Genomic DNA, 21,711 nt, shown 5'->3' with positions numbered 1-21,711 from the left:
TACTTATGCCCCTGTATTTTAACATAGGGGGGTGTATACTTATGCCCCTGTATTTTAACATAGGGGGGTTTATACTTACTCCCCCTGTATTTTAACATAGGGGGGTGTATACGTATGCGCCCTGTATTTTAAGCAAGAACATTTATTTATTTACAATACCTTATTTGTTCCCAAAGAAAATTGGTGTCCTTATAGGTTGATTTTTTCCCCAAAAGATTTTAGTTAAGGCATTAAGATCTTTTTCCAAAAGATAATTTTTTGTTATTTCTCTTTTTAGTCAACTTTAGCATGGGTTCATACACTTAGGAGCATCACTGTATGTTGTGAAATTGAGTTGCATATACAACTGGGGCTAATATGTAGGGTGACCTAAAACATTCATACATACCAATTTTGTGGTGCATAAAATATACATAAATAATTGACATTCATGTGTTTAATGTTGAACATGCATGTGGCACAGTGAATCCTCATGATTAACAGTATCTGTGGATGGCTACCGTACCTACAGGCCTAGAAGCCTGCCATCAATGTTGTTAAAAACACATCACAAATAGGTCTAACTTGGCAAACATACGTTGGACTTATGTTTATTTAGATGTTCAGACAACTTTTGAACTTTTTTTTAAAATGATTAAACAATAACTTTGAGCGCCCCTGCATTACCTCTAAAGATCCCCTAAGAGGCCCATCCTCCTGTGTCCGGGCTTTAGATGTTAACATAATGGAAAAAATAGATTGTAAGATAATATTGGCTGAGTGTGTCTGCAGTATAACTTGTAATATAAAAGCATATTTGTGCTGTTTACCTTGTAATGGCCACAACAAAATAAAAAAATTCTTCCTTATTATATTATAGTGTTTGACGCACTTCCAAATTCATGGATGGACTCTAACAGTACTCCCTGGATCTTATTTCATCATCTTGTTTTTCACTCATTCATTTCCGTCTGAATGCCAGCTAAGTGAGGTGGAACGTTACTGTGTACCATGGAGGATTTCAATATTACTACAACACAGGCCAGGAATTGTATTTTTTTGGAACACATCAATATTTAATGTGAATGCCAGAAATGCAATTTGACATCAGGTGTAAAAACACTTCAGCTCAGGCAACTCCATCTCCAAGTTCAAAACAAATATATACGGGCTCTTCTTGTATGACAAATGACAGAGATATAACAGGAAATGAGGGAGAGAAACAGATGCAACAAAAGTCCCCTGCTGGGCTCCAATTGTGGATGTTACAGTACACCATCAACATAACCCTAAACCCCGAAGATATGGGGACAGCCCATAAAGAGAGTCTGCAGGATGCAGCCAGGCTGTTTTCATGGGCTCCTTAAAGTAATCCAGATTAATCACAGTCTGCATGTGAGTCTTCTTCTTACAAAGGTTACCTGATTGGTTGCCAAAATCATCCATGTGTCCCCAGTTGGTCATTGACTCCAGAGCTAGTTGCTTTTTCAATCATATGAATCATCTCATGAATATGGAGAGTGATTCATCTGCAGTCCTTCATTCATGCATCTGTTTTGAGAGAGTCCTGTTGGCAGAGTCTCTGTGCGGTACGAGTCGAGAACCAAACGGCTGTAAAGCCTGGCAGCGGGTGCTGCAGTCAGCAGAAAGCATCTCTAGAGTGCTCTCCTCAATTTTGGAGGAACAAGGGGCAGTGCAGGAGGGTTATTAAAGATCCCATCTCAGTCCAACAACAGTGTCTTCCAACTGCTGCAGTCAGGCAAATGCCTCCACAGCCATAAGGCCAACACAGAGACGCTCAACTGGAGCTGCTTTCTTCAGGCCATATGTATCCTGAATATGAATGCAGCCGAGGGCCTGCATGCTGCTCTCTTCAAGAGCTTCAGCTATATGTGCATGGCTTTACAAATAGAGTACACCCTATGTGCATGCAGCACGGCATCAAGCAAATGGTTATTGCATACCATTTATGTTAGAAAGGCATGGAACAGCAGCAAGGGATAAAGTAGGTTGGTAAGTACCAATGTCCATAGTCCACTTAATCCTCTTCTACAATTCTAGATTTGGGAGGTTTCCACCCTTAATGATTATGAGGGCATTCATGATAAAGTCTTGTCAACTAGATTTAATACAACAATAAAGACTGACACTTTACACTGGAAAATAATAAACTGGGTATACTTGCCCTGCATCCTTTGAGGCTGTGAGAGAAAACAGCCTCTGAGCAGTTAAGGTCTCTCATCTTGCCCTCTTTAATCATCGCATAAAACAGGATCTTATTTAGCTGTGCTACAAACATAGAAATGTGCATCTGTAACACTGTGATTAATCTAAGTGGGAAAATTAAATGGCCTGTAAATTCACATATTTAAAAGTAGTGAAATAATTATGAATCGTATAGCCTGGTAACTTAACTACCTTAGTTACCTAACTTAATATAAACCCTGCCGACCTAAATGCTACTCCCCATTTTGCTTCAGTGCTACAACAAACTTATTTTCCAAGCATGAAACATCTGTGCTCAGCTACTACAAATAGGGCTCAATAGTGTTTTTTTAACCAATCTGGTTCTGGAAGTGATTTTCCCCATTTCAGTATCTCCATTGATGTTTCACTAAATGCTTAAATCAAGAGTTTTAAGTCGGGGATCAAGCCAACCAGCTACAAGATGACTCAAGACCCTAAAACATTTGATTTGGTCCAAAAGACAATTTTGAAAATGGCAAAAAAATGCAAAGGCACAATAGTGTGTACATAAATCATAGACGTCAATGATCACAGCACGTTCTAGCCGTTCGAGGGTGAGCCAAACATTTCCTAGGTAACTGACATCGCTGTTACACTTAGGAGAGTGGGTAGTGTAGTATGTATCTATAAGATTGTGAATAAACCCAGTTTTTCCGAAAACAAGGTTGATTTCATATGGACTTGCAGCTTATACAGAGACAGAAACTTTTTAGTTTTGGAGATTGTGGTCAGTGTACCTTGGATGGTTTAAACATGATGGCTAATAATCAAAATCCCGGAATTATTACTACCGGAACAACCTTGTTGAGCTCTATTATGCTTTAATTTCAAATGCCATAACTCAACATCTGCAGCAAATATTTAGCCAAGGAACCAAGGATCTTTCCAGGAAACATGGATGATTTCTTTTTGTTGCGGACGGTACAATGAATCTACAAAAAAAAAAAGAAATTGAGTTTGGCTTACCCTCTTCGCATTGGTGTCCTGTGTATCCCGGCACACACTGGCAGCTGAAGGAGCCCCATTCGCCGTGACAGCGACCCCGGTGGCCACAGGACGGATAGCCCATGTTGACACAGCTGCTATCGGTGGTCAGGCAGCCTGGAGAGCTGGACTGCGAGTCGGCCGGGGAGCCCAGATCATACAGCTGAATGGAGGAGATAGAGGGGATGGTGAGGTAGGAAATGTAGAGAGGATGGGAGGAAAGAAATGATGAGAGGTGGAGGAAGAAAAGATGGGGATATGGGAAGGGAACAATGAAAAGATGAGCAGAGAGGGGAAAGAAGAGGGAGAGATTCAAGGGAACAGCATTAAAATGGGGAAAAAAAGTAAGTTGATATGATAATTTAGAAGAGTTGAGTTTGGAGGAGGCAAACAGGAGTCAAAAAAAGCAAGGTGACAGCAAAGAAAGGGGGAGACACAAGACGGACAGGATAGGGGGGTAAGTAGGCAGAGGGGGTGTCAGAGTTTGACAAGAAGTAAAAAAAAGTCAAATGTGTTGAAGGACATGTGCTCAGTGGACACGGTGGCCTTCTCTACTTTTCCACTCTCATCACACTCTCTCTCTTTTTCCCCCTCTCCGACTCTCACAGTGATGAAACCAAACACTGGACATTGAAACAGCATGGCCGACAGCATAGAAAGCCGTAATGACGGGGGAACCTTGAACCTAACTTTGTGTCCCTCGCAATACCATGCCATAAAAGACTTTGTGTTCAATCCCCGCTCTGTCCAACCGAACTTTATGAGTTCTGTTGGTGCTGCGGTGAGCACGTGGCAATGCAAAGGATTGTAAAAAACTGGCAGTGAGTCATGCTGCCAGGAAGTCGCTGATTGGCTCTGACCTCCAGCAAAGAGGCATCTCACTGGTTGCTGACCTTTAAAAGCTACAGCTCCTCTGTTTGCTTTGGACCGATCATGTTGATTGCCCAGAACTGAAACACAGACATTAGCAATCAATCACTGAAAGACCTGTCGGGGTGTCTGCAATTGATTTGACTGTGTATCTGTATCAGTGTGGTGCGTATGTGTGTGTTTGTGTGTCTGATTAAAACACTTGGACCGATGTACGAGCGGAATGCAAAATTCAGCTTAAATTACAAATTCTAGCTTTGGCTGAGCAGAGTGACACGTCTCCATACAGAGACACTGTGCTGCCCTATTTATGAAGATTCCTTTCAGGTGTTGGGTATAACAATGTCTCAGCCCAAAGGAAGTGGAAACACAAATCCAACACCAAAATACAAAGTATACAGCTGGGAGTGTGTGATGCAATGATTTATTAAGGTGACACAGACGGAAATCGCAGGGGGGTCAGGAACTACCCCACCTGAGGGTTGTCCCCAGGGTCCCCTGCTGTTGCCAGAGAGTGGAAGGATCAATACTGTATAAGTCAAGATTTCCCCTAATTGGAAATAAAGTTATAATCCCTTAGATTTCTGGTTGGTGTGGCAACACCCCTGGTTACATGTGATCATGCTAAACCATCACAAAGGTGTTCCTTTGAAACTGCTTCATTTCATCTGTCCGCTAAATAAATGTAATGTAACATAATTTAACAAGTAGGCCATGATATTCCTCATACATACAGCAACAGTTTATTCTGGCTGAAGGGCTTCACATTCACAACATTGGCCTATAATGTTCTACAATGTTTGTTACAAGTCTTCCAACTTTAATTAAGAGCTGCTAGTACTCACAATGCTATTGGCCCATGTGACTGCAAAGTTCCATACTTAGAAATGGAGTGACAGATTTGTCAAAACAAATGAAAAACTTAAAGCAGTTATGTTTGTCTGAGAGCTGAAGGGAGCGGAATCATGACAGGACGAGGATGGAGAGAGTTAAAATAAGACGATGGCGATTGACAGCCAGAGGAAAGAGACCCAACACCAGAATAGAAACACAATTATAAGTATATTATCGCTTTTTCTGGACACAATTTCATGTTTGCCCATCTTAAGCCCAATCTAGCTTACATTTTTCTTCATCTACACATACCACCAATTGTTTCCACACAGCCATGCATCATCCTTCAACAGGTTATTAATGAGGTGACATGGCCTTGACGTGCCGTGTCTCACTCTGGCTCCAAAACACAAATATGCTAAAGTTCAATACAGACACAGGAAACGGCAGGATCACATAAGACATATATATATAAAGGGACTTACTTACAGTAAGTAAGTAAAACTACAGATAAATATGGAGACGTACATCACAGGCACACACACCTTGAGTGAAAACAGCTGAGAATGTGACACTAAAGCACTTTCCGTGATTATAAGAACAACACCTAAAATAAGAGACCAAAAAAAAAATCATACAATGCCAGAACATGTCCATCAACTATTAATCATCAGTTTGCCTACTGTTGCTTGCTCTGTAGAGATTTATTATCCTCATGTTCGCCCACTCACATCATGCAGATTTCTCTCATTAGCACATAGCGTTTGTGCAGCCTTCAGCTACGTCTCCAGCTAAGGTGCACCCCACAACTACAAGCCTTTGGCATTGTAGCAGAAGGAACATAAAGCCTTTTATATCCCCACTCTTGAGATTCACATCTAACATCCTAATAGAGCTTTAAAAGGTCTACCGCATAGATTCAGTAGACGGTTGGAACCTGCCTGGCCGGTAAGGGCCCTTCTGTGTGGAGTCTGCATGTTCTCCCTGTGCCTGGATGTGTGGGATTTCTCTGGCTGCTCTGGTTTCCTCCCACAATATGAGCCAGTAAAGTCATACAGGCTAGGTTAATTGCTATATTGCTTGTAGGTGTGAACGTGAGCGTTAAATGTTGTCTGTGTGTCTGCCCTGTGATTGTTTGGCAACTGGATCAGACAAAACTGTGGTTTTTCGAAACAAAAGTGACTGACCAGGGTTCTGTCATTTGAAGATAACTAGCAGAACAACAATTGAGATTTTAGTGTACACAAAAATGTGTCTCACTGTTGGAATAAAGATGGGTCCCTACAAGATGATTGGGCGATAAAAGAGGTTGAACATTGAAAACCTTTTGTGTATGTACAGTAAGTACTTATATAACAATGCAACAAAAGGGACAGATACATACATGGAACAGGTTTTGAACAGAATTGCTATCAAAAGAGAAAAAGGAAGTTTGGTGCTGATGTCTGGCTCCAGATGAAGTTGGACATTTTTTTGGGTCTTACTTTATATAAGGCCTTGGTAGTTCACGCCAAGATATGGTTTAGACAAAATATGTGACTCAGCTTTATAGTCCTCCTCAGCTGCGGTAAAAAAAACATATCAGGGTTTATCGTGCTTTTGACTCTCCACTTATGTCTTTCTACATTAATCCAAGAACCTCCACTTGAACATTTGAAAAAAAAACTTACTTCACTGAGAGTCCAGCAAGATCTGCTCCTACATTACCAGTAGTTACTCTTCTACTCTTATCTGATTTGAAGTAGGCGCTGCCGCAGTGCTCAAAGCGGCTGCAAGTACTGCTGTAGCAAAAAGAACCTGTTAAAGCTTCTGCTGTCTCCTTTAAAGTGTCATAAAAGCGGAAAAGTCTTGCCCCCCTCTTTCTCACATTCTGTGCATAGAGAATGTAAAAATGCTTTCATCATCAGATCGCAAGCATTGCTGAACGCAGAGCACACTTCACACCAGTTGGAACTTAAAGGTGCTCTAAGCGATGTCGGGTGACGTTACTTCTTGTAGACGTTCCAAGTATTTTCAAACAAAACGAGACTAGCTTGCCCCTCCCTCCTCCTCATCCTTTCCCAACCTCTTCTATGCTTCCGCACACTAACCCCCCACCCCCACCCACAAATCCTTCTTGTTGGTTATTGGCTGGAACGCTGGAAGACTGTTCGTGTATGCTTTGTGGTGCAGGTGGGCACAGTTTACTCATAGTGAGATGTTTTACAGTGTGATCAGGGGACAGGCAGCTAGCGGATTGTGAGGAGATTTTTGCTGTATGTGACCACAAATGTTCTAGCCTAAAACATGCGTGACATTGCTTAGAGCACCTTTAAGTCTAAATCACTAGCATACATCATACCACACAGTGAGAGAGAAAGTCTCACAGAGCGAGACATTATCACTGGCACAGAGTAACAAATTTATTATTGCTTCTAAAAGAGCGACAATTTACACATTACCTACTTTGAGCAGTAAGCCTAAAGGGTAATTTTGATAGTTTTCAACCTAGACATCTTTTTCAATGTTTTTGTCTCTAAGAGACTGACGAGAACAACAGTTTTTGGAATTTGTCAAGTATTCAGCAAGACTGCTGCATTTGGCAGTCCAATGGGCAACTGCGCAATTTCAATTTTATGCCACTAAACGTGCTTGTTTTACAACCGCCAGGCTCAGATTATTATTAGGGTCCACCAACATTATATTCCTACAGAAAGAACTAAGAGAACTAAGTAAGATCCTATTTGTATAACATGAAACAGCCAAACCCACCAAAAATATAAATAGCATTTTACCCTGTCAGCATCAGTTGGAAAGGATGTTTACGTCTAAATACCAGTTAAATCAGGCATGACACAATAGGCAGGGGGAACATTTCCTCAGTTATTCATAGGTTTATTTAATGCAAAGCAAAAAATTATAGAACCAAAATTGTTCACAAAGGGCTACCGTATCTGAGGCCTGTGTTCATAAACAAATGATTAGGCTTTTCTTGGGGTTGGTCCGGATTGACATGGTTGATCATGGAGTCCTTGACTTTTTAACTCCAACAGAGCAGTGGAATGTTACATGAAAGTCTTGACTTGAAGTCAGATTTAGGCAGGAGAGAAACGGTTTATATTCCATTCCACCATTGGAGGGCACGTGTGTAGTATTTGAAAGTGCTTTGAGCTTACAGTTTAAAAAAAAAAAAAAGAACAGCTCTTATATGGCACAAGGGTACTGTGAATGTTGAAATGTGTTATTTAATCCATTTATCAGCTAGAGTGCAGGCGTGAGTTTGGGTCTGCTTGTGTGCTGGGGTACTAAAACGGCTGTGCACTTATTGGTATGTGTGTACCTTGTGTGTGTGTGTGTGTGTGTGTGTGTTACCTTGCTGTCCACGATGAGGTTGCGGATGCAGCCTGTGAAGTGTTTGTGCTGAAGCTGAGGGTAGATGTAGGGGATGTCCTCGTTCACACCGCCAAGCTGGAGCACCTGGCTCATGTTCAGGTGCCTAAAACACACACAGGCATGGACACACACACACACACATATATATAAACAGGCAATACTTCCACTCAGGGCTCATAGAACACATACTACATGCATTGCCATTCAATCATTTGGTTCCTCCGACACATTGGAATTTAACACAGGGCAGACTTTTTGAGACTTTTTGAAAAACACCTAGGATCAAATTTATTTAACTCTACGGCCATATAATGGTAAATCAGTGTGGAAATTAAGGCGGAGAAAAGTAATTTTACCTGAATTTAATAGAACATTTTTGTGTTTGTAACAAAAAATGAATGAAATAGTTGTCACATTTAGTGCTCAGTTGTTATGAAACTAAAAATTCAAAATAACGTTAATTTAAACGTTAGCCACACAATATATATTCATGACGTTAAGGCCTTTATCCTACAAAAGGACAAGAAAAAATGTAAGGCCAAAGTAAAAGACATTTTAATAATTTGTCAAAGAAATTCAAAATTTTAGAGGACTTATTTTTAGAATAATAAATGCAAGACTTTTGACCTTTCATGCAATGATGTATTTAATGATCAACGATCAAATAGCATTGATGCAAAGTGAAAACATTGATACAAATCACCTTTAAGATGCCTTTATTTTGAAATTTGAAGGTCATCATGGACCTTTTTAAGTTAACTAATGCAAAACATTTGCAACGTGCACAACTGAAGTTCTATTTTTATTTGTTTATTGACACAAAAAGATTTCATTTAAATGTAAGATAAAAATCATATTTTAGTTGTTTAAGTGATGTAACTGACTGTGTATTTGAAATTGTCTCATATCAATCCCTTACCATATAAAACTGTATGGCAGACTTTAACACAAAGGCCATCATACTGTTTAACCATATCGTTGTCCAAATAATGAGTGTAATATTTTAAATTAAAAAAAACATCAAAATCCATGAAATAACATGATATACTGTCCACTTTGTATCCCCACACTTAAAACGTCACAAATAGAGGCGGATCTGTGTGTGTTTGTGTGTGTGTACCTGTCAGTGTTGGGTGTAACGCCCAACACTTCGCAGGAGGAGTGGTCCTCGGTGGTCAACCAGCTGCCTAGTCCTTCTGTTTCCATCACTGCCGCCCCTGAACAGCGATCCAAGGTGAAACGCACTTCCTGAAGAGCACACACAAACACGGACACGCTTTACAGAGGCTGCACTATAAATCAGTTATTGTCATTGCAATATCAAGTTGTGCAATAAACACATCGCAAAAGGCTTTAACACATCACAGAAGACTGTAACCCATCGCGTAAGACACTCAGTGATTGATAAGTTAGTTGAAAAAGAGTACCAGTGGAAAACTGCACTTGAACTTTTATTTTTTTTAACCGTGCCTGTGTTCAGTTTGGTGTTTAATGTGTTCAATAAAACAATGTTGGAGATAATTTCCTTTTCATTCAACATGTAATTTTAATTTTTTTGTAGTATACTGAAAGCAGAACAAAGGTAAAACTGAGTGCATTTTTAATATTAAATATTAATAAATAACGTTTATCTATTGCCATATTCAAAGTTGCATATTTTCCACATATCACACAGCCCTAATGCTGTAGAACTCATTTTTCCAGCAAAACATCATGCTTTAATAAAGAGCCTTTCTGAGTTATTATAATGAGTCTACCCCCCGTGGTTGTCAAGTGCTTTTTTTTTCCATTATCACTATTGGGAGCTGCCTCTCTGACTCACATTTCATACATTAGTTCATGTCATGCAGCTGCTAGCTGCTTCGTTTCCTGGTAAAGCACACAAAAAAAATAGACTTCATCTTAAACCAGCATGTTCCAATAAGCACGCCATTGGTGTATTTAAGTAAAAAGGAATGATGTGGTTAAGCAAAAGCCATGACAACCTATTTCTAAACAGCTGTCCATCCTTACATACATAGTCACAACTGTGCTAGAAAAACGGGTAACATTAAAGCATGAAAGAATCGATCACACATATTCATCTAATCTTTGGAAATTGACATCCAGTACATTACAGCTGACAGTAGGCCCTCTCATAAGGTAGTATTATAACAGTATGTAGTTCTTTAAAGGCCTGCAAATGCTTGTTGGGATGGGAATTTGGTCCATCTGAAAGCTTACCTGACACTTCCTAAAAAAAGATTATAATAATTGGTACCAAAGGCATCACAATTACTCTGGAGAATAACATCATCCTGTGTATTAGCACACAGTTCAAGCCATTAGTCCTGTGTTAACACAGCATTTTTGAATTGATTTGATAAAAGCTTTTATATGTGCTTTTCATACATGATTATGTGGCCAAACAGCAGAAGCTGCAATATTCAGTATATGTCAGATATTTAAAATTAGTGGAGGACATTGACATAAAACCTGTACCAGCTTTGGAACACTAAAGTCAGTCTTCAAACTTTGGATAATGCAATGGTAGGTCTGGTATGCTTATAAGATAACATCAGTTGGTCTGGCAAGGGGGGTCAAAATGTGAGAAAGCAGCGCTCCGAGTAAGTTATTGATAACTTCCAGAAAGATTCTGAAACAAAAGTCCTGACAATTGTGCTACTACATTGCGTAAAGATGAAAGTTTGCTGGTTGAGTCGGGTTTGGGAGGTTGAATAATGCATATTTTTGCGGGAACTGCGTTGCAGATATAGGCTCTCATAATGGACAGAGTCAGTGCGGGTATTACAAAATCTTGACCCACAACCCTCTACTTCATAGACATGATTAATAAACATTAAAAAAACTTTCTTGTATTCTTATCCTTAATCTTGCTTCCTTTCCTCTGTGAGGTTTATTCATGGTGTTCCAAGTCAGATTAGTCAAACTCTCATAACTGCACAAACATATTATAACTTGTTCCCTTCAACCTGATGAAAACACCACCTTTTAATGAGTAGGGGGTACATTCACAAGATTTGATCATTAGCATATTAAACGTCCCCAAATTACTCTGCGTCTTCTGCACCAGTTTTGTGCAGGCTGTATTCACAAAAATGTTACTGGAGTAAAAGAGGAAGAAGGAAAGCAGACTAAAACGTATTAAACTGAAGAGAACCAGTAGATAGAGAGCAGTCCTGTGACAGTGATAAAGAGTGAATGGTTTTACATGAAGCAAAAAACGTTCTTATAAAGAAAATTGCTCAATGATATAGATGGAAGGCAGTCAAGGGGACATGAAAATAAAGTGTTTTTGGCACCTCTAGGACATTTTGCATCACCACAAGTCTGGAACAACATAGAACAGAGAGGCTTTAATGTAGAGAAGGGAGAGCATTGCAGCGCTTTAAAAACCTTTTTTAAACAGTCTATGTTTGAAACTCCCAGCAGAAAGTAGCTTTTGTGATGCAGTCGGCTTGTAAAATTAAATGAGAATCAAAGTCATAAAAAAGAATGAAAAAAAAAGAGTTATTTAAAAATTAAATCGAGAACTGGGGTGAATTGAGATTGCGGTTTTATAACAATTAATCATGCAGGACTATACAGTCGCCGATGTAACACGGTGGGGTACAACTGAGGAAGCGACTTATTTATAGACCCTGAACCAGCAGTCAGAGTGGGGGGAGATTCCTGACGATGACTAAACTGTATAATTTATCACATCAAAATGACAATAGAACCATAGAATTAACTATAGAAGAGAATTAGGAGTTTGACATTAAAAAACAACAACCAAAAACTTACAATTATGACGTTTTTTTAAAAATTCAGAACTCAAATACATTTTTCACATAATTCACTAACCCATTACCCATGAGGTGATTGCTCAATAGCAATAATTAGGTTGATTGATTTTACATAAATAATGGTTGTTTTCTGGATTAAACATACATACTGTATAGACTAACATTATTCAGTTCTCTAGAGGTCTCAAGACCACAGTTTCAGAGGTATGTTCAGTTTCATTTGGCATCGTTTTATGTTGTTTATGTAGTGTACAGCGACAGTTTCAGAAAAAAACTTAATAAATATACTTTATAAAAACACTGCTCATGGCTAGATTCTCAGCTGCTGAATCATAGAGTAAATCGGAAGGCCTGTCCTTCGGCAGCTTATCCAATCAGGTCGCACAACCAGGTTGGATAAGCTGCTGCTGGGACATATAAACGGAGTCCCATGTGATTTAGAATAATAAAGTTGTGATGCAGAATAATCCCCGTTGTAATAACACGAGTCTCAATGAATTATTGCATTCATGCAATTCAGGATAAAGCTGTTGTATTACCTTAAGTCTTGGTGCATTCATGCATCCGTTTGGCTGGCCTCATTCTCAATACCGAGCACACGTGTACTCTGTGTTTATGCATGTGTTAAAGTTAGGCTGTTTTTTCCTTTACATGGGAAATAAAATGAATAAAACAAGATAAATAAAACAGATGCCGTTCCGTCAAAATAATTGTGTGGATTGTGTGCATTGAACAGTTTGGTAAAGGACAAAATTTCATTCACATTTCAGTGGCCAACTAGCAGGTATTATTAAAATGGTTAACTTGCACAATAATAGTGACCAGCTACATGTAGCAAATTCAAGTGTATCATGTATGTGATTGTTCAGTTTTTGGTTTTTGAAGAAGCTTTTGATGGTGCTGAACAGAGAAAAAGGCTTTTATTTTTCCAAAATTCATACTCAGTCCTGGGCTTTTAATGTGGTGGGCCTTATCTATGTTATGATGTGTGGATCAATAGAAGTTCATTTCCAGGATAATTTCTCCTCACCTTCTGCTCTCCGTGTGTTGCCGTTCTCAAACTCCATTCGCTTCGGGAAACAACAACAACCTTGAAGCTAGCAAGCTACAAGCTGAAAATGCCAAGTATTGCAAAAGATTTGGATCGTACAACAAGGCAGGTGTGTTTGGTTATTTCGGGGAATGACTGTAGCAATTTACAAAGAATATGTTTACGGCATTTACTCTCTAAGTGGGACGTGTTGGGACCAATTGGTGGGATTGCTGTAGACAAAGTACACACGGAGATACACTGGTAAAATCAAACTATGCGCAAATTAAAAGCAAATTACCATGTATCCAGGTGATTCAACAGCTCGCATTGTTGTATTGTGTTGGTTGCCAGACCTTCCATAACAGCGTTGTGGAGATAGAACAGGCAATGTTACGATTAGTTATAATTGTTTTCCTCTGATCAAGGTTCAGCCAGTCCAACTGCTTTAAAGTGTCCTAAGCTTGAAGTGGGACTTTGAGGCTCGGTTACATCAAAGACTAATAAATAGTATCAGTGGCCGTCTTCCTGATTTTTAAGAGGTGAAAGAATTATAATGCTGTGGTTATGTGTGTGTGTCCTTGGAGCTAAAGAGCTCCAGGCGGTCCTCAGTCATATGTAGGTTGGCGTAATTTCACTCTAATTTAATTCACTTGAAATGAGCCGTAGTAGAGAACGTCAAAGGAGGGCCATTGCAATAATTCATCTCACACCGCTATTGTCTCCCTTTGTACTTTGCGGTGCAGACAGTTCTGCAATACTAAATCACCAACTAACATCTTCCCCATTTGGGTCCCTAATAATCCCATCAAATAGTCTCTCAATGGGTGACATTTAAAATCCGTGGGAGGAAATAATTTTGGAACCTCAGCGTTAAGGCTACAATGGATAGAAATATGATGTTAATTGTTCACAACAATGTCACTAATCACTAATAACGTAATTACTCAAACAACATTTAGTTTGACAATATGACATACTGTTCATTGTTGAAACAATCAAACAGTTTTTTTTTTTATGTTTCTAAACCTGTGTAATTTTCTGATCTGATGATCATAAATGACCTCTAACAGCAAACGGGACTAAGAGTGAAAAAAAAGGATTATTTCTTGGGCATTTTAGGAGTTTATTGACAGGACAGATGAAGAAATTAAAGGGGAGAGAGCGGGGGGAAATGACATGCAGCAAAGGGACGCAGCTTGGAGTCAAACCCCGTCCCTCTGCGTTGAGGAGTAATATATACGGGCGCCCACTCTACCAACTGAGCTGTCAGGGGCGCCCAATAACGCTACTTTTATATAGTGTTTATTATTGCCTCTGTGCGGGTAAGATTTTTCCCAAAAAGTCACACAATTATTTATGGCAGGTAGATGGCAGTACAGAGCACACCTTCGGAGTCTAATTGTATCCAGCCAGGTTAAAGGTAGCAGGAGATTTCTTTATATAGGCCTAATTATATTGTAATGTTATCTGATTACTGATACTGGGGCATGCTTACCAAAGAAAAGCAGGAAATCAAACAAACTAGGCTAAAAGGGAAAGTGAAAGACAAAGGCAGTTGAAATTGTGACCATATTATTTTCTCTTGAATGGAAGGTTTGCCTCAGAATTAGGTAGGTAGGATTGTGAAGATCCAGGACTTAGCCAAAGAATTTGAACACGGACAACTTCTCAGTCCAAAGACAACTTAAGACCAAACTTACGATGGAAATACAAAGTGGAAATATACAGTAATCTTTCCAAGTAAACACAAAATTAACAGTATGGTAAAATGACAATAATCGGTTGAGTTTAAGAACATTGCCTTAATGTGTGTAATGTGAAAGCATAACACAAAAATGTAACTGCTGTCCTAAATTATATTATTACAATATTTCCAGAACATTTGGGTCCCTTGAATGTTATAACATCAAGTGAAATAACATCAAGTGAATATTAAATAAATAATACAAAACACTGTTCCTTTTGAACAAAAAAAATAATTAAATGCCAATTCCAGCTGCTTTTAAAATGCAAAGACTCTTAAATGATTTGTGTGCCTAAAAGACAGAGAGAGAGAGAGAGACTCAGATGGATGGATTGCAGTTTGTGGAGGACCCAGCATGGAGAGAGTAGACAGCAGTGTGTATGAGTGTTTTGCGGTGTGGGAGTGTGTGTGTGTGTGTGTGTGTGTGTGTGTGTGTGTGTGTGTGTGTGTGTGTGTGTGTGTGTGTCTATATGTGTGTTTTCAGGTCTCCATGTGACCAATTTTTGTTCAAGTTCTGATGTCTACTCCTAAGCTTTTGTGAATATACTTGTAAAACAATTCACATTCTATATTAAACAAAACAGTGACTTTGCACTTGAGAAAGCCTTCTCAAAAGAGTGTCCTACCAATTTATAATGATACACGTGCATGCAAATCCAGTGGTTTGCTTTTGGTTTTCTGGTTCAGTGTCTCGTCGAACATAATTACAAACGCACCGTATTTTTAGACTTCTGTGATGAGCTATTTTTTGATATATGGCGCCAATCCAAATTTAGCCACATATCTTATCTTGTCTTTTCCAGAGGTAAATGACTGTACAAGCCTCGAATCTGGAAGCATTGCTTGGAACACTTCTTCAGTCCCGTCATTTGACCTGTATGAATTGTGTCTTGTCACGGTCCTCCGCCCCCCCATCACCTCTTCTCGGAGTGTTGGCTTAGAGCCACAAACTGCTTGTAGGTCAGCTGGCATTGTTGGCTGTTGATTTCCCATCGTAAAATCTAGCGTTGTAGCGTTGACATTGTTGCTAGCGGTGGAGAAGAAACTAGTGATGGCGGGTTGCTGGCGTGCCTTTACGTAGTCTCTGTGTTTTTTGCTTTGTATGTGCGATTCCACCGCATGATCCCCATTATACCAAGTTTGAAAATCTTCCGACACATAACGCAGTTCGCTTCTGGGCTTATGTTACCGCGACAACGCAGCGCAAAACCTACCGGAAAAAAATATTTGACAACAGATTGCCTGCATTTTCGCCGTGACATGACACAAACATATTAAAGACCTATCCAATCTGAATTTAAGACAATTTAATGCTTTTTAAGGCCTTAATTTTAGGAAACGTGATTTAAGACTTTTTAAGACTTTTTAAGGACCCGTGGCCACACTGATGACTTGATGCATGAGGCCAGAGATGTGGTTGGATCTCTGTGTTCATATAACCAGCGCAGGTGAAGTTCAGCACCACAGCCACGCTGTGTTAGTGGTGTGTGCCCTACTTTAACGGGACATTTGTGCCTACACGCAATCGCAAGGTATATAAACAGTCGCAACCTTTAAAATCTTTCCTTGGATAAGTAAGCGGCACGTCTTAGTTTATGCTTATGAAAAGGTACATTAAACTGTTCATATGAATGGAACTTGTTTTTAAATTGCTAGCCATTTAATTTCCATTTGAAAAAGTGTAATGCAGGAAAACATTTCTTGATCTTAGTGATGAAAACTGAAAGAAAAAAAACATGTTTTTCATCTGCCAGTGTTGCTCCGTGTGAATACACCGAGAGCTTATTTGCTAAATGGCTACATCAATGGTGGTTGGTGTTAAATGGGTAAAGCGACGAACCTTGCTGTTGCTGCGGACATCCAGCCGATGCCACCGCCTGTCTGCCACGTTCACGTTGCCTGGCAACTGTAGCACCACTGTGCCAGAGCCATGGTTGATTTTCAAGGTGGGGGTCCCATCTATTAGCTCTACATGGAGAGAAAGAAAGAGACAGGGAGGATTAGTGAGGCGGTGAGGTTACTTTGAAATCATCACATTTAAGAAATATTGAGTTTTTGTCAAGAGTTTTGGTTTATGCTATTGACAGACAAAATTCGGTGCTTGTATTCAAGTCTCTAATTCTAAGGCTACATTTACAATGCTAGGTTTTGATTTAAAAATATTTTTTTGCTACGCTTCCACCTTGTATTCACACGAGCCCCTAAACTTGAGAGAATACTTCTTACCCGTTCTGTGGGAGACGGGGGGGGGGGGGGGGGGGGGGGGGGGGGGGGGGGGGGGGGGGGGGGGGGGGGGGGGGGGGGGGGGGGGGGGTTGTGTTGCAGTCTCAACGGCCGGAAACGGAGACCTTACGCAACACCAACACTGTTTCGCCACCTGATTGGGTCTAATCGGTCATGACGTTGCATTCTCCGAGAGCTACTAATGTTACCTTGGCAAAAACTAGCAAAGGGCGGAGTATACATGTTGCCTCCTGCCCAGTTCTGGAGAATGTTCATCAAATATGCGGTTTGAACGCAGACTAGTTCTTCTACTGAAGCTAAAAACACGTGTGTGCATCACTTTTGGCTCAAAACTTCACTTAAAAAACAAAATGTAGCCCTGTATATACAGCCTAAAACAGTATTAAACCATCATAACTGACTGATTCATTCATTATTACTGTTCACATTACAACTCCTTAATTATGTAAATACTGTATGATAAAAGTTCCTTTAACTATGTAAAGCCCGTGCAATCCACACTCCTTATATTTATTTATTTTTATTTCTACTCTGATATTTATATACTTCGTGCAACAGTAACATAGATTTTCCCTTCGGGGATCAATAAAGTATTTCTGATTCTGATTCTGATGCATGCCAAATAATTAAGTAATGCATAACGTGTCATATTATAGAGTTCACACGCTCACAGAGTGGTATATAACTTGCCAGATATCATCTCTGTTTATTAGCTTAATGAGGATTATTGCGCAGATGTCGTAATGTTCTTTTTTCTTCACATCTCATGGCAGTCAACAAACAGACAAAAGTTACAACATTCTACTTTCGGACTTGCTCAAATGGGAAATTAAAAGTTAATGAAGTGGTTAAGACTGCTTGTGTGCTCGGCGCCATATACACGGAGTTATGGGAAGGCATGCCTACCAACCAGCATGGCAATTCATCATCTCGCATGCTGAACTTCCAAAGTGCATGCAGAAACTAAGCATCTATTTGTCTCTACATATTGAGAGCTTTTACATCATGCTTGTATTTAGAGACTCTCGGATCACACTCATGGGTCTATACTTATGAAGTCAAAAGGATAAAACAACTTGTAATCTTCATTTTCTGCCTGTTATTGCCCATCTGACAGTCAGAAGCTGCCTTGACCAATGTAGTCCCTCATTTTACTGTGGGAGTCTTTCCTAACATGACTATCCACTGACCATTGCTCCACCTTTTTATTAGTTCACACTGAATTTCCTGTGGCAGTGAAGACAAAAAATAAAAGTGAAAAAAATGAACTTATGGGCAAACTCTGAGCCAAATAAAGTTATGTGTTTAGGAAATGTGGAAAAAAAGCAACTGTGACTTCAGCGACTTTCCAAAAAACATGTTATAATGATGTTGTTTTGGAATTATGGCTTATGTCAAGACTGCGGTATGTCTCTGTTGGCTGTGTCTCTGTTGGCTGTATTCAATTAAAAATAATAATAGGCCGTCACTGTTCATGTCCAATGGTTCATTGTTCTTAATTTTCCCCGGTGCAAGCCTGGATCTACACTCCCACACACCAAGCACACCCACTACGTGAACCCACTGCTGTTTCTAATAAAGCATTTCTACTAATTGTTGCTGTTGGGCAGAAACCTTGTATCTCAATATTTCGTCTTTCTTCTTTCTTTCCATTAATCCATTCAGTTGTTCACTCTTTACGTCTGTCTGTAGGCTTCTACAACTATTTAAACAGTGACTGGATTTTATTTGACTGTGTCTGAAGTAAATAGCTCATTACATTTTTTTAATCTAATTTCCTTAAAAACAAGTTTGGACGTACAAGGTTCTCACCTGAGAGCAAAGTTATGTTTCATTTTAATTACTTACTTGGTTAACTCCTAGTCTTGCAAACTAAAGCACTTACAGTATGTGCTTACAGTACATTTTTACAGGAAGACTTCAACACTCGACCACTTTTCTCTCTCTTCTGAACTGAACCGCTGTTAGAAGTGTTCACTTTTATTTTAATCAATCAGAAGCAGCCATGAATTTCACGAGCCAATCACAGCATGACATCCTTGTTTTAAATCTTTCTCTCTCTGCTGCTCAGTTTTCATTTCAGGCAAAGAGTATACATACGGTATATACAGTCTGTGGGTTGTGTTCAACCTGACTCCTTGATTTGGTTTGACCGTCAGCGTCTAGACCCCATCCAGGGATTATCTTTTGGCTTTATACCGCATTATCATTTCACAACAATGGACTCTAATCTCCAAAGACTGTACATTTTCTATAATGCATAAATCTGCATATCTGCAACAAAGTCTCTCCTGATTGAAATAAACTCCCGCACTGTGACAGTCGTCTTCATGCTTGAGTCTGTAAAATGTTGGGATTGGCTTCTCACCGCTCTTCCCTCCGCTGTGTGTCTGACTTCAGCCGAGCTTTCGTCATCCCTCTCGCTGCGTCTCTTGCAGATGTCAGTCCGTCTATCAGCGCTCTTTCATCTCTCGTCTGTCTCTTTTACCTCCTGCCTTGCTTCACTCTTTCATTAACCCTTTTTCAATGTAACTGACATTTTTTACATTGTGCTGCTTTCAAATATTTCGCAAAACCTTTTTTTTTTATCTTTTCAACAGTTTCTTTTTGAAATAACTGTGTTCCATCACACATTTAATTGCATCGATCCGGAATGTTTGGCTGCAATAATGTAATCATCCCCTTCATACATGATGTCCTAAATTGAATCTTCACCTTGAGCTAGCAGAAATGAGGTTGTGTTGAGTACATGAGATGCGGATCTTCTCTAATTGCCATGTCAAGGCTGCGATGTGCATTTATGATGAGGGCCACATACTCTCTCTCATATAAGTAAAAAGAAAAAAAAATAAGCCATTTTTCAAGCCACAGTGAGTGCAAGTTTTTTCTAGCCTCTCTTATTCTCTCAACTTTTCTAGGGGGTGGCACGGTTCATTAAAAACCATCCAAACTACGCCAAGCTCGTCTTGGATGACTGTGCGTTTCACCCGATCTCTAAGGGAGACGCCAGCTCCCCTCCTGAGGAAACCCATTTCAGCCGCTTGTAGCCTGGACATGACAGCTTCATGAACCAATGTCTTTATTATCTAAGGTCCACTAGATGGCGCTATAAAGACACTTGTTCACGAAGTTTCATTAGGCCATCACTAGTGTTTCCCGTTTGTGAGAAGGAAGAGGCGTTCAGGTGTGTTACCTAAAAAACATAAATTGAAAGACCGAGCTAAACATGTCAGATCGTCCTGCCAGCCTGTATACATTATAACATGAATGTATGCTGTACAACAATTTTTCACTCGTCGCTGAAATGTTCTGCTGTTTCAATCCTGTCAGTTCTGCGGGACACACACACACACGGTGGTTGTGAAGTTGAGACGTACAGGATGACCTAAATTGAGTCCAAAACATTTTCTATCAAACCGTATGAACGTGTCTCAGCCCAGGACAGAAAATTGACTAACAATGTAAAGATCAAAAAGCCACTGACAGACATGTTCAAATTTGATTCATTCAATAAATTATTATTTTTTTGTCCTAAATACACCAGCCATTTTCACAATAATAAACCAAAATCTCCAATATCCTGAGCCTTTATTGGTAAGGTTACTTGGAATACTCAGCCTAGAGTTATTGTATTCTCCCCTAAACAAGTTTCCTTTTATATTTTTAAAAGAACTTTACAAAAAATGCAACTTCTAAATTACTCAAAAGACGAAGCTTTAAGACTTCCTCTCTTTCTCTTTTAAAGGATACAATTTTTGTAAGAGCTACATTGAAGTTGGCAGTTTGATAAATGCAAGTTATTTGAATTGATATTCTGTAATATTTCAATCTTCGTGTGCTAAAAAAGGCACATAAGTTTCTAAATGAAAAGATTGTTGAAATCATCATTGTCTTCGCTCTTTTTGTATCAACATCTGCCCTAGCTTTCTTTAGAGACGGTCCCAATAATGGGTTCAAAGTCAAGTCAAAATCAGTTTGTGCATGATTGCATGATATAACTAGTTTTAATACTGTATACTACATTGTGGATAATTAAGCTATATATCATATGCTGAAGTATGTTTCTAGAGTGTTAAAGATTAAAGGAAAAAATAACAAGAACCGTACAGATCGAAAACTGTGACCCTAGAACCGTGATGTGATCTGAATCCCCCCTGTTACCTGCACATTGATGTAGCCCGCTCCAGCTGCACGATAAGTTGCTGCTGTACTTCAAGAATGATCCAATTCATTTTAATATATTGGTCGGGGCCAGACAATTGACCAAACCCAACAGAGTAAATTCAATATATCAGTTCAATCCTCCTTTGTTTAACTTTTACTTTGTCGTCTTCACATTCCACAATGCCCTCCCCACATCTCGGCAAGCTCATTCTTTCCCTACTCTCATTTACTGTCCCGTCTGACCCCCTCGCCCTTTTTTTTCTTTCTTATCTCGCACATCTAAGTCTTTCAATTCACATTCAGGCAGCCCACTAAGGGGACTTTCCCTCTTTCTTGAACCCCATTGTACCACTCCAGACCCTCTCTTCACACCCGCAGATACAGTGGGTACGGAAAGTATTCAGACCCCTTTAAATTTTTCACTCTTTGTTTCATTGCAGCCTTTTTCCAAA

General features: G+C 39.6%; 1 protein-coding gene across 2 annotated transcripts in view; it reads right to left on the bottom strand.

Annotated features, from left to right (window-relative positions):
* The window catches only part of si:ch211-186j3.6 (neural-cadherin), a 302,735-nt gene that overhangs the window by 55,255 nt on the left and 225,769 nt on the right, over nt 1-21,711 (bottom strand). For both annotated transcript variants that reach the window (XM_034874840.1, XM_034874848.1), the window contains exons 28-31: nt 16,692-16,819; nt 9,407-9,534; nt 8,266-8,389; nt 3,193-3,373 (exon numbers count right to left, since the gene is read on the bottom strand). In XM_034874840.1, coding sequence (XP_034730731.1) covers nt 3,193-3,373; nt 8,266-8,389; nt 9,407-9,534; nt 16,692-16,819 — 561 coding nt within the window. The remainder of the gene's footprint in view (nt 1-3,192; nt 3,374-8,265; nt 8,390-9,406; nt 9,535-16,691; nt 16,820-21,711) is intronic.

The sequence above is a fragment of the Etheostoma cragini genome, chromosome 1, assembly GCF_013103735.1.
Source record: "Etheostoma cragini isolate CJK2018 chromosome 1, CSU_Ecrag_1.0, whole genome shotgun sequence".
Lineage (NCBI taxonomy): Eukaryota > Metazoa > Chordata > Actinopteri > Perciformes > Percidae > Etheostoma > Etheostoma cragini.
This window is presented reverse-complemented; position numbering and strand designations above follow the sequence as displayed.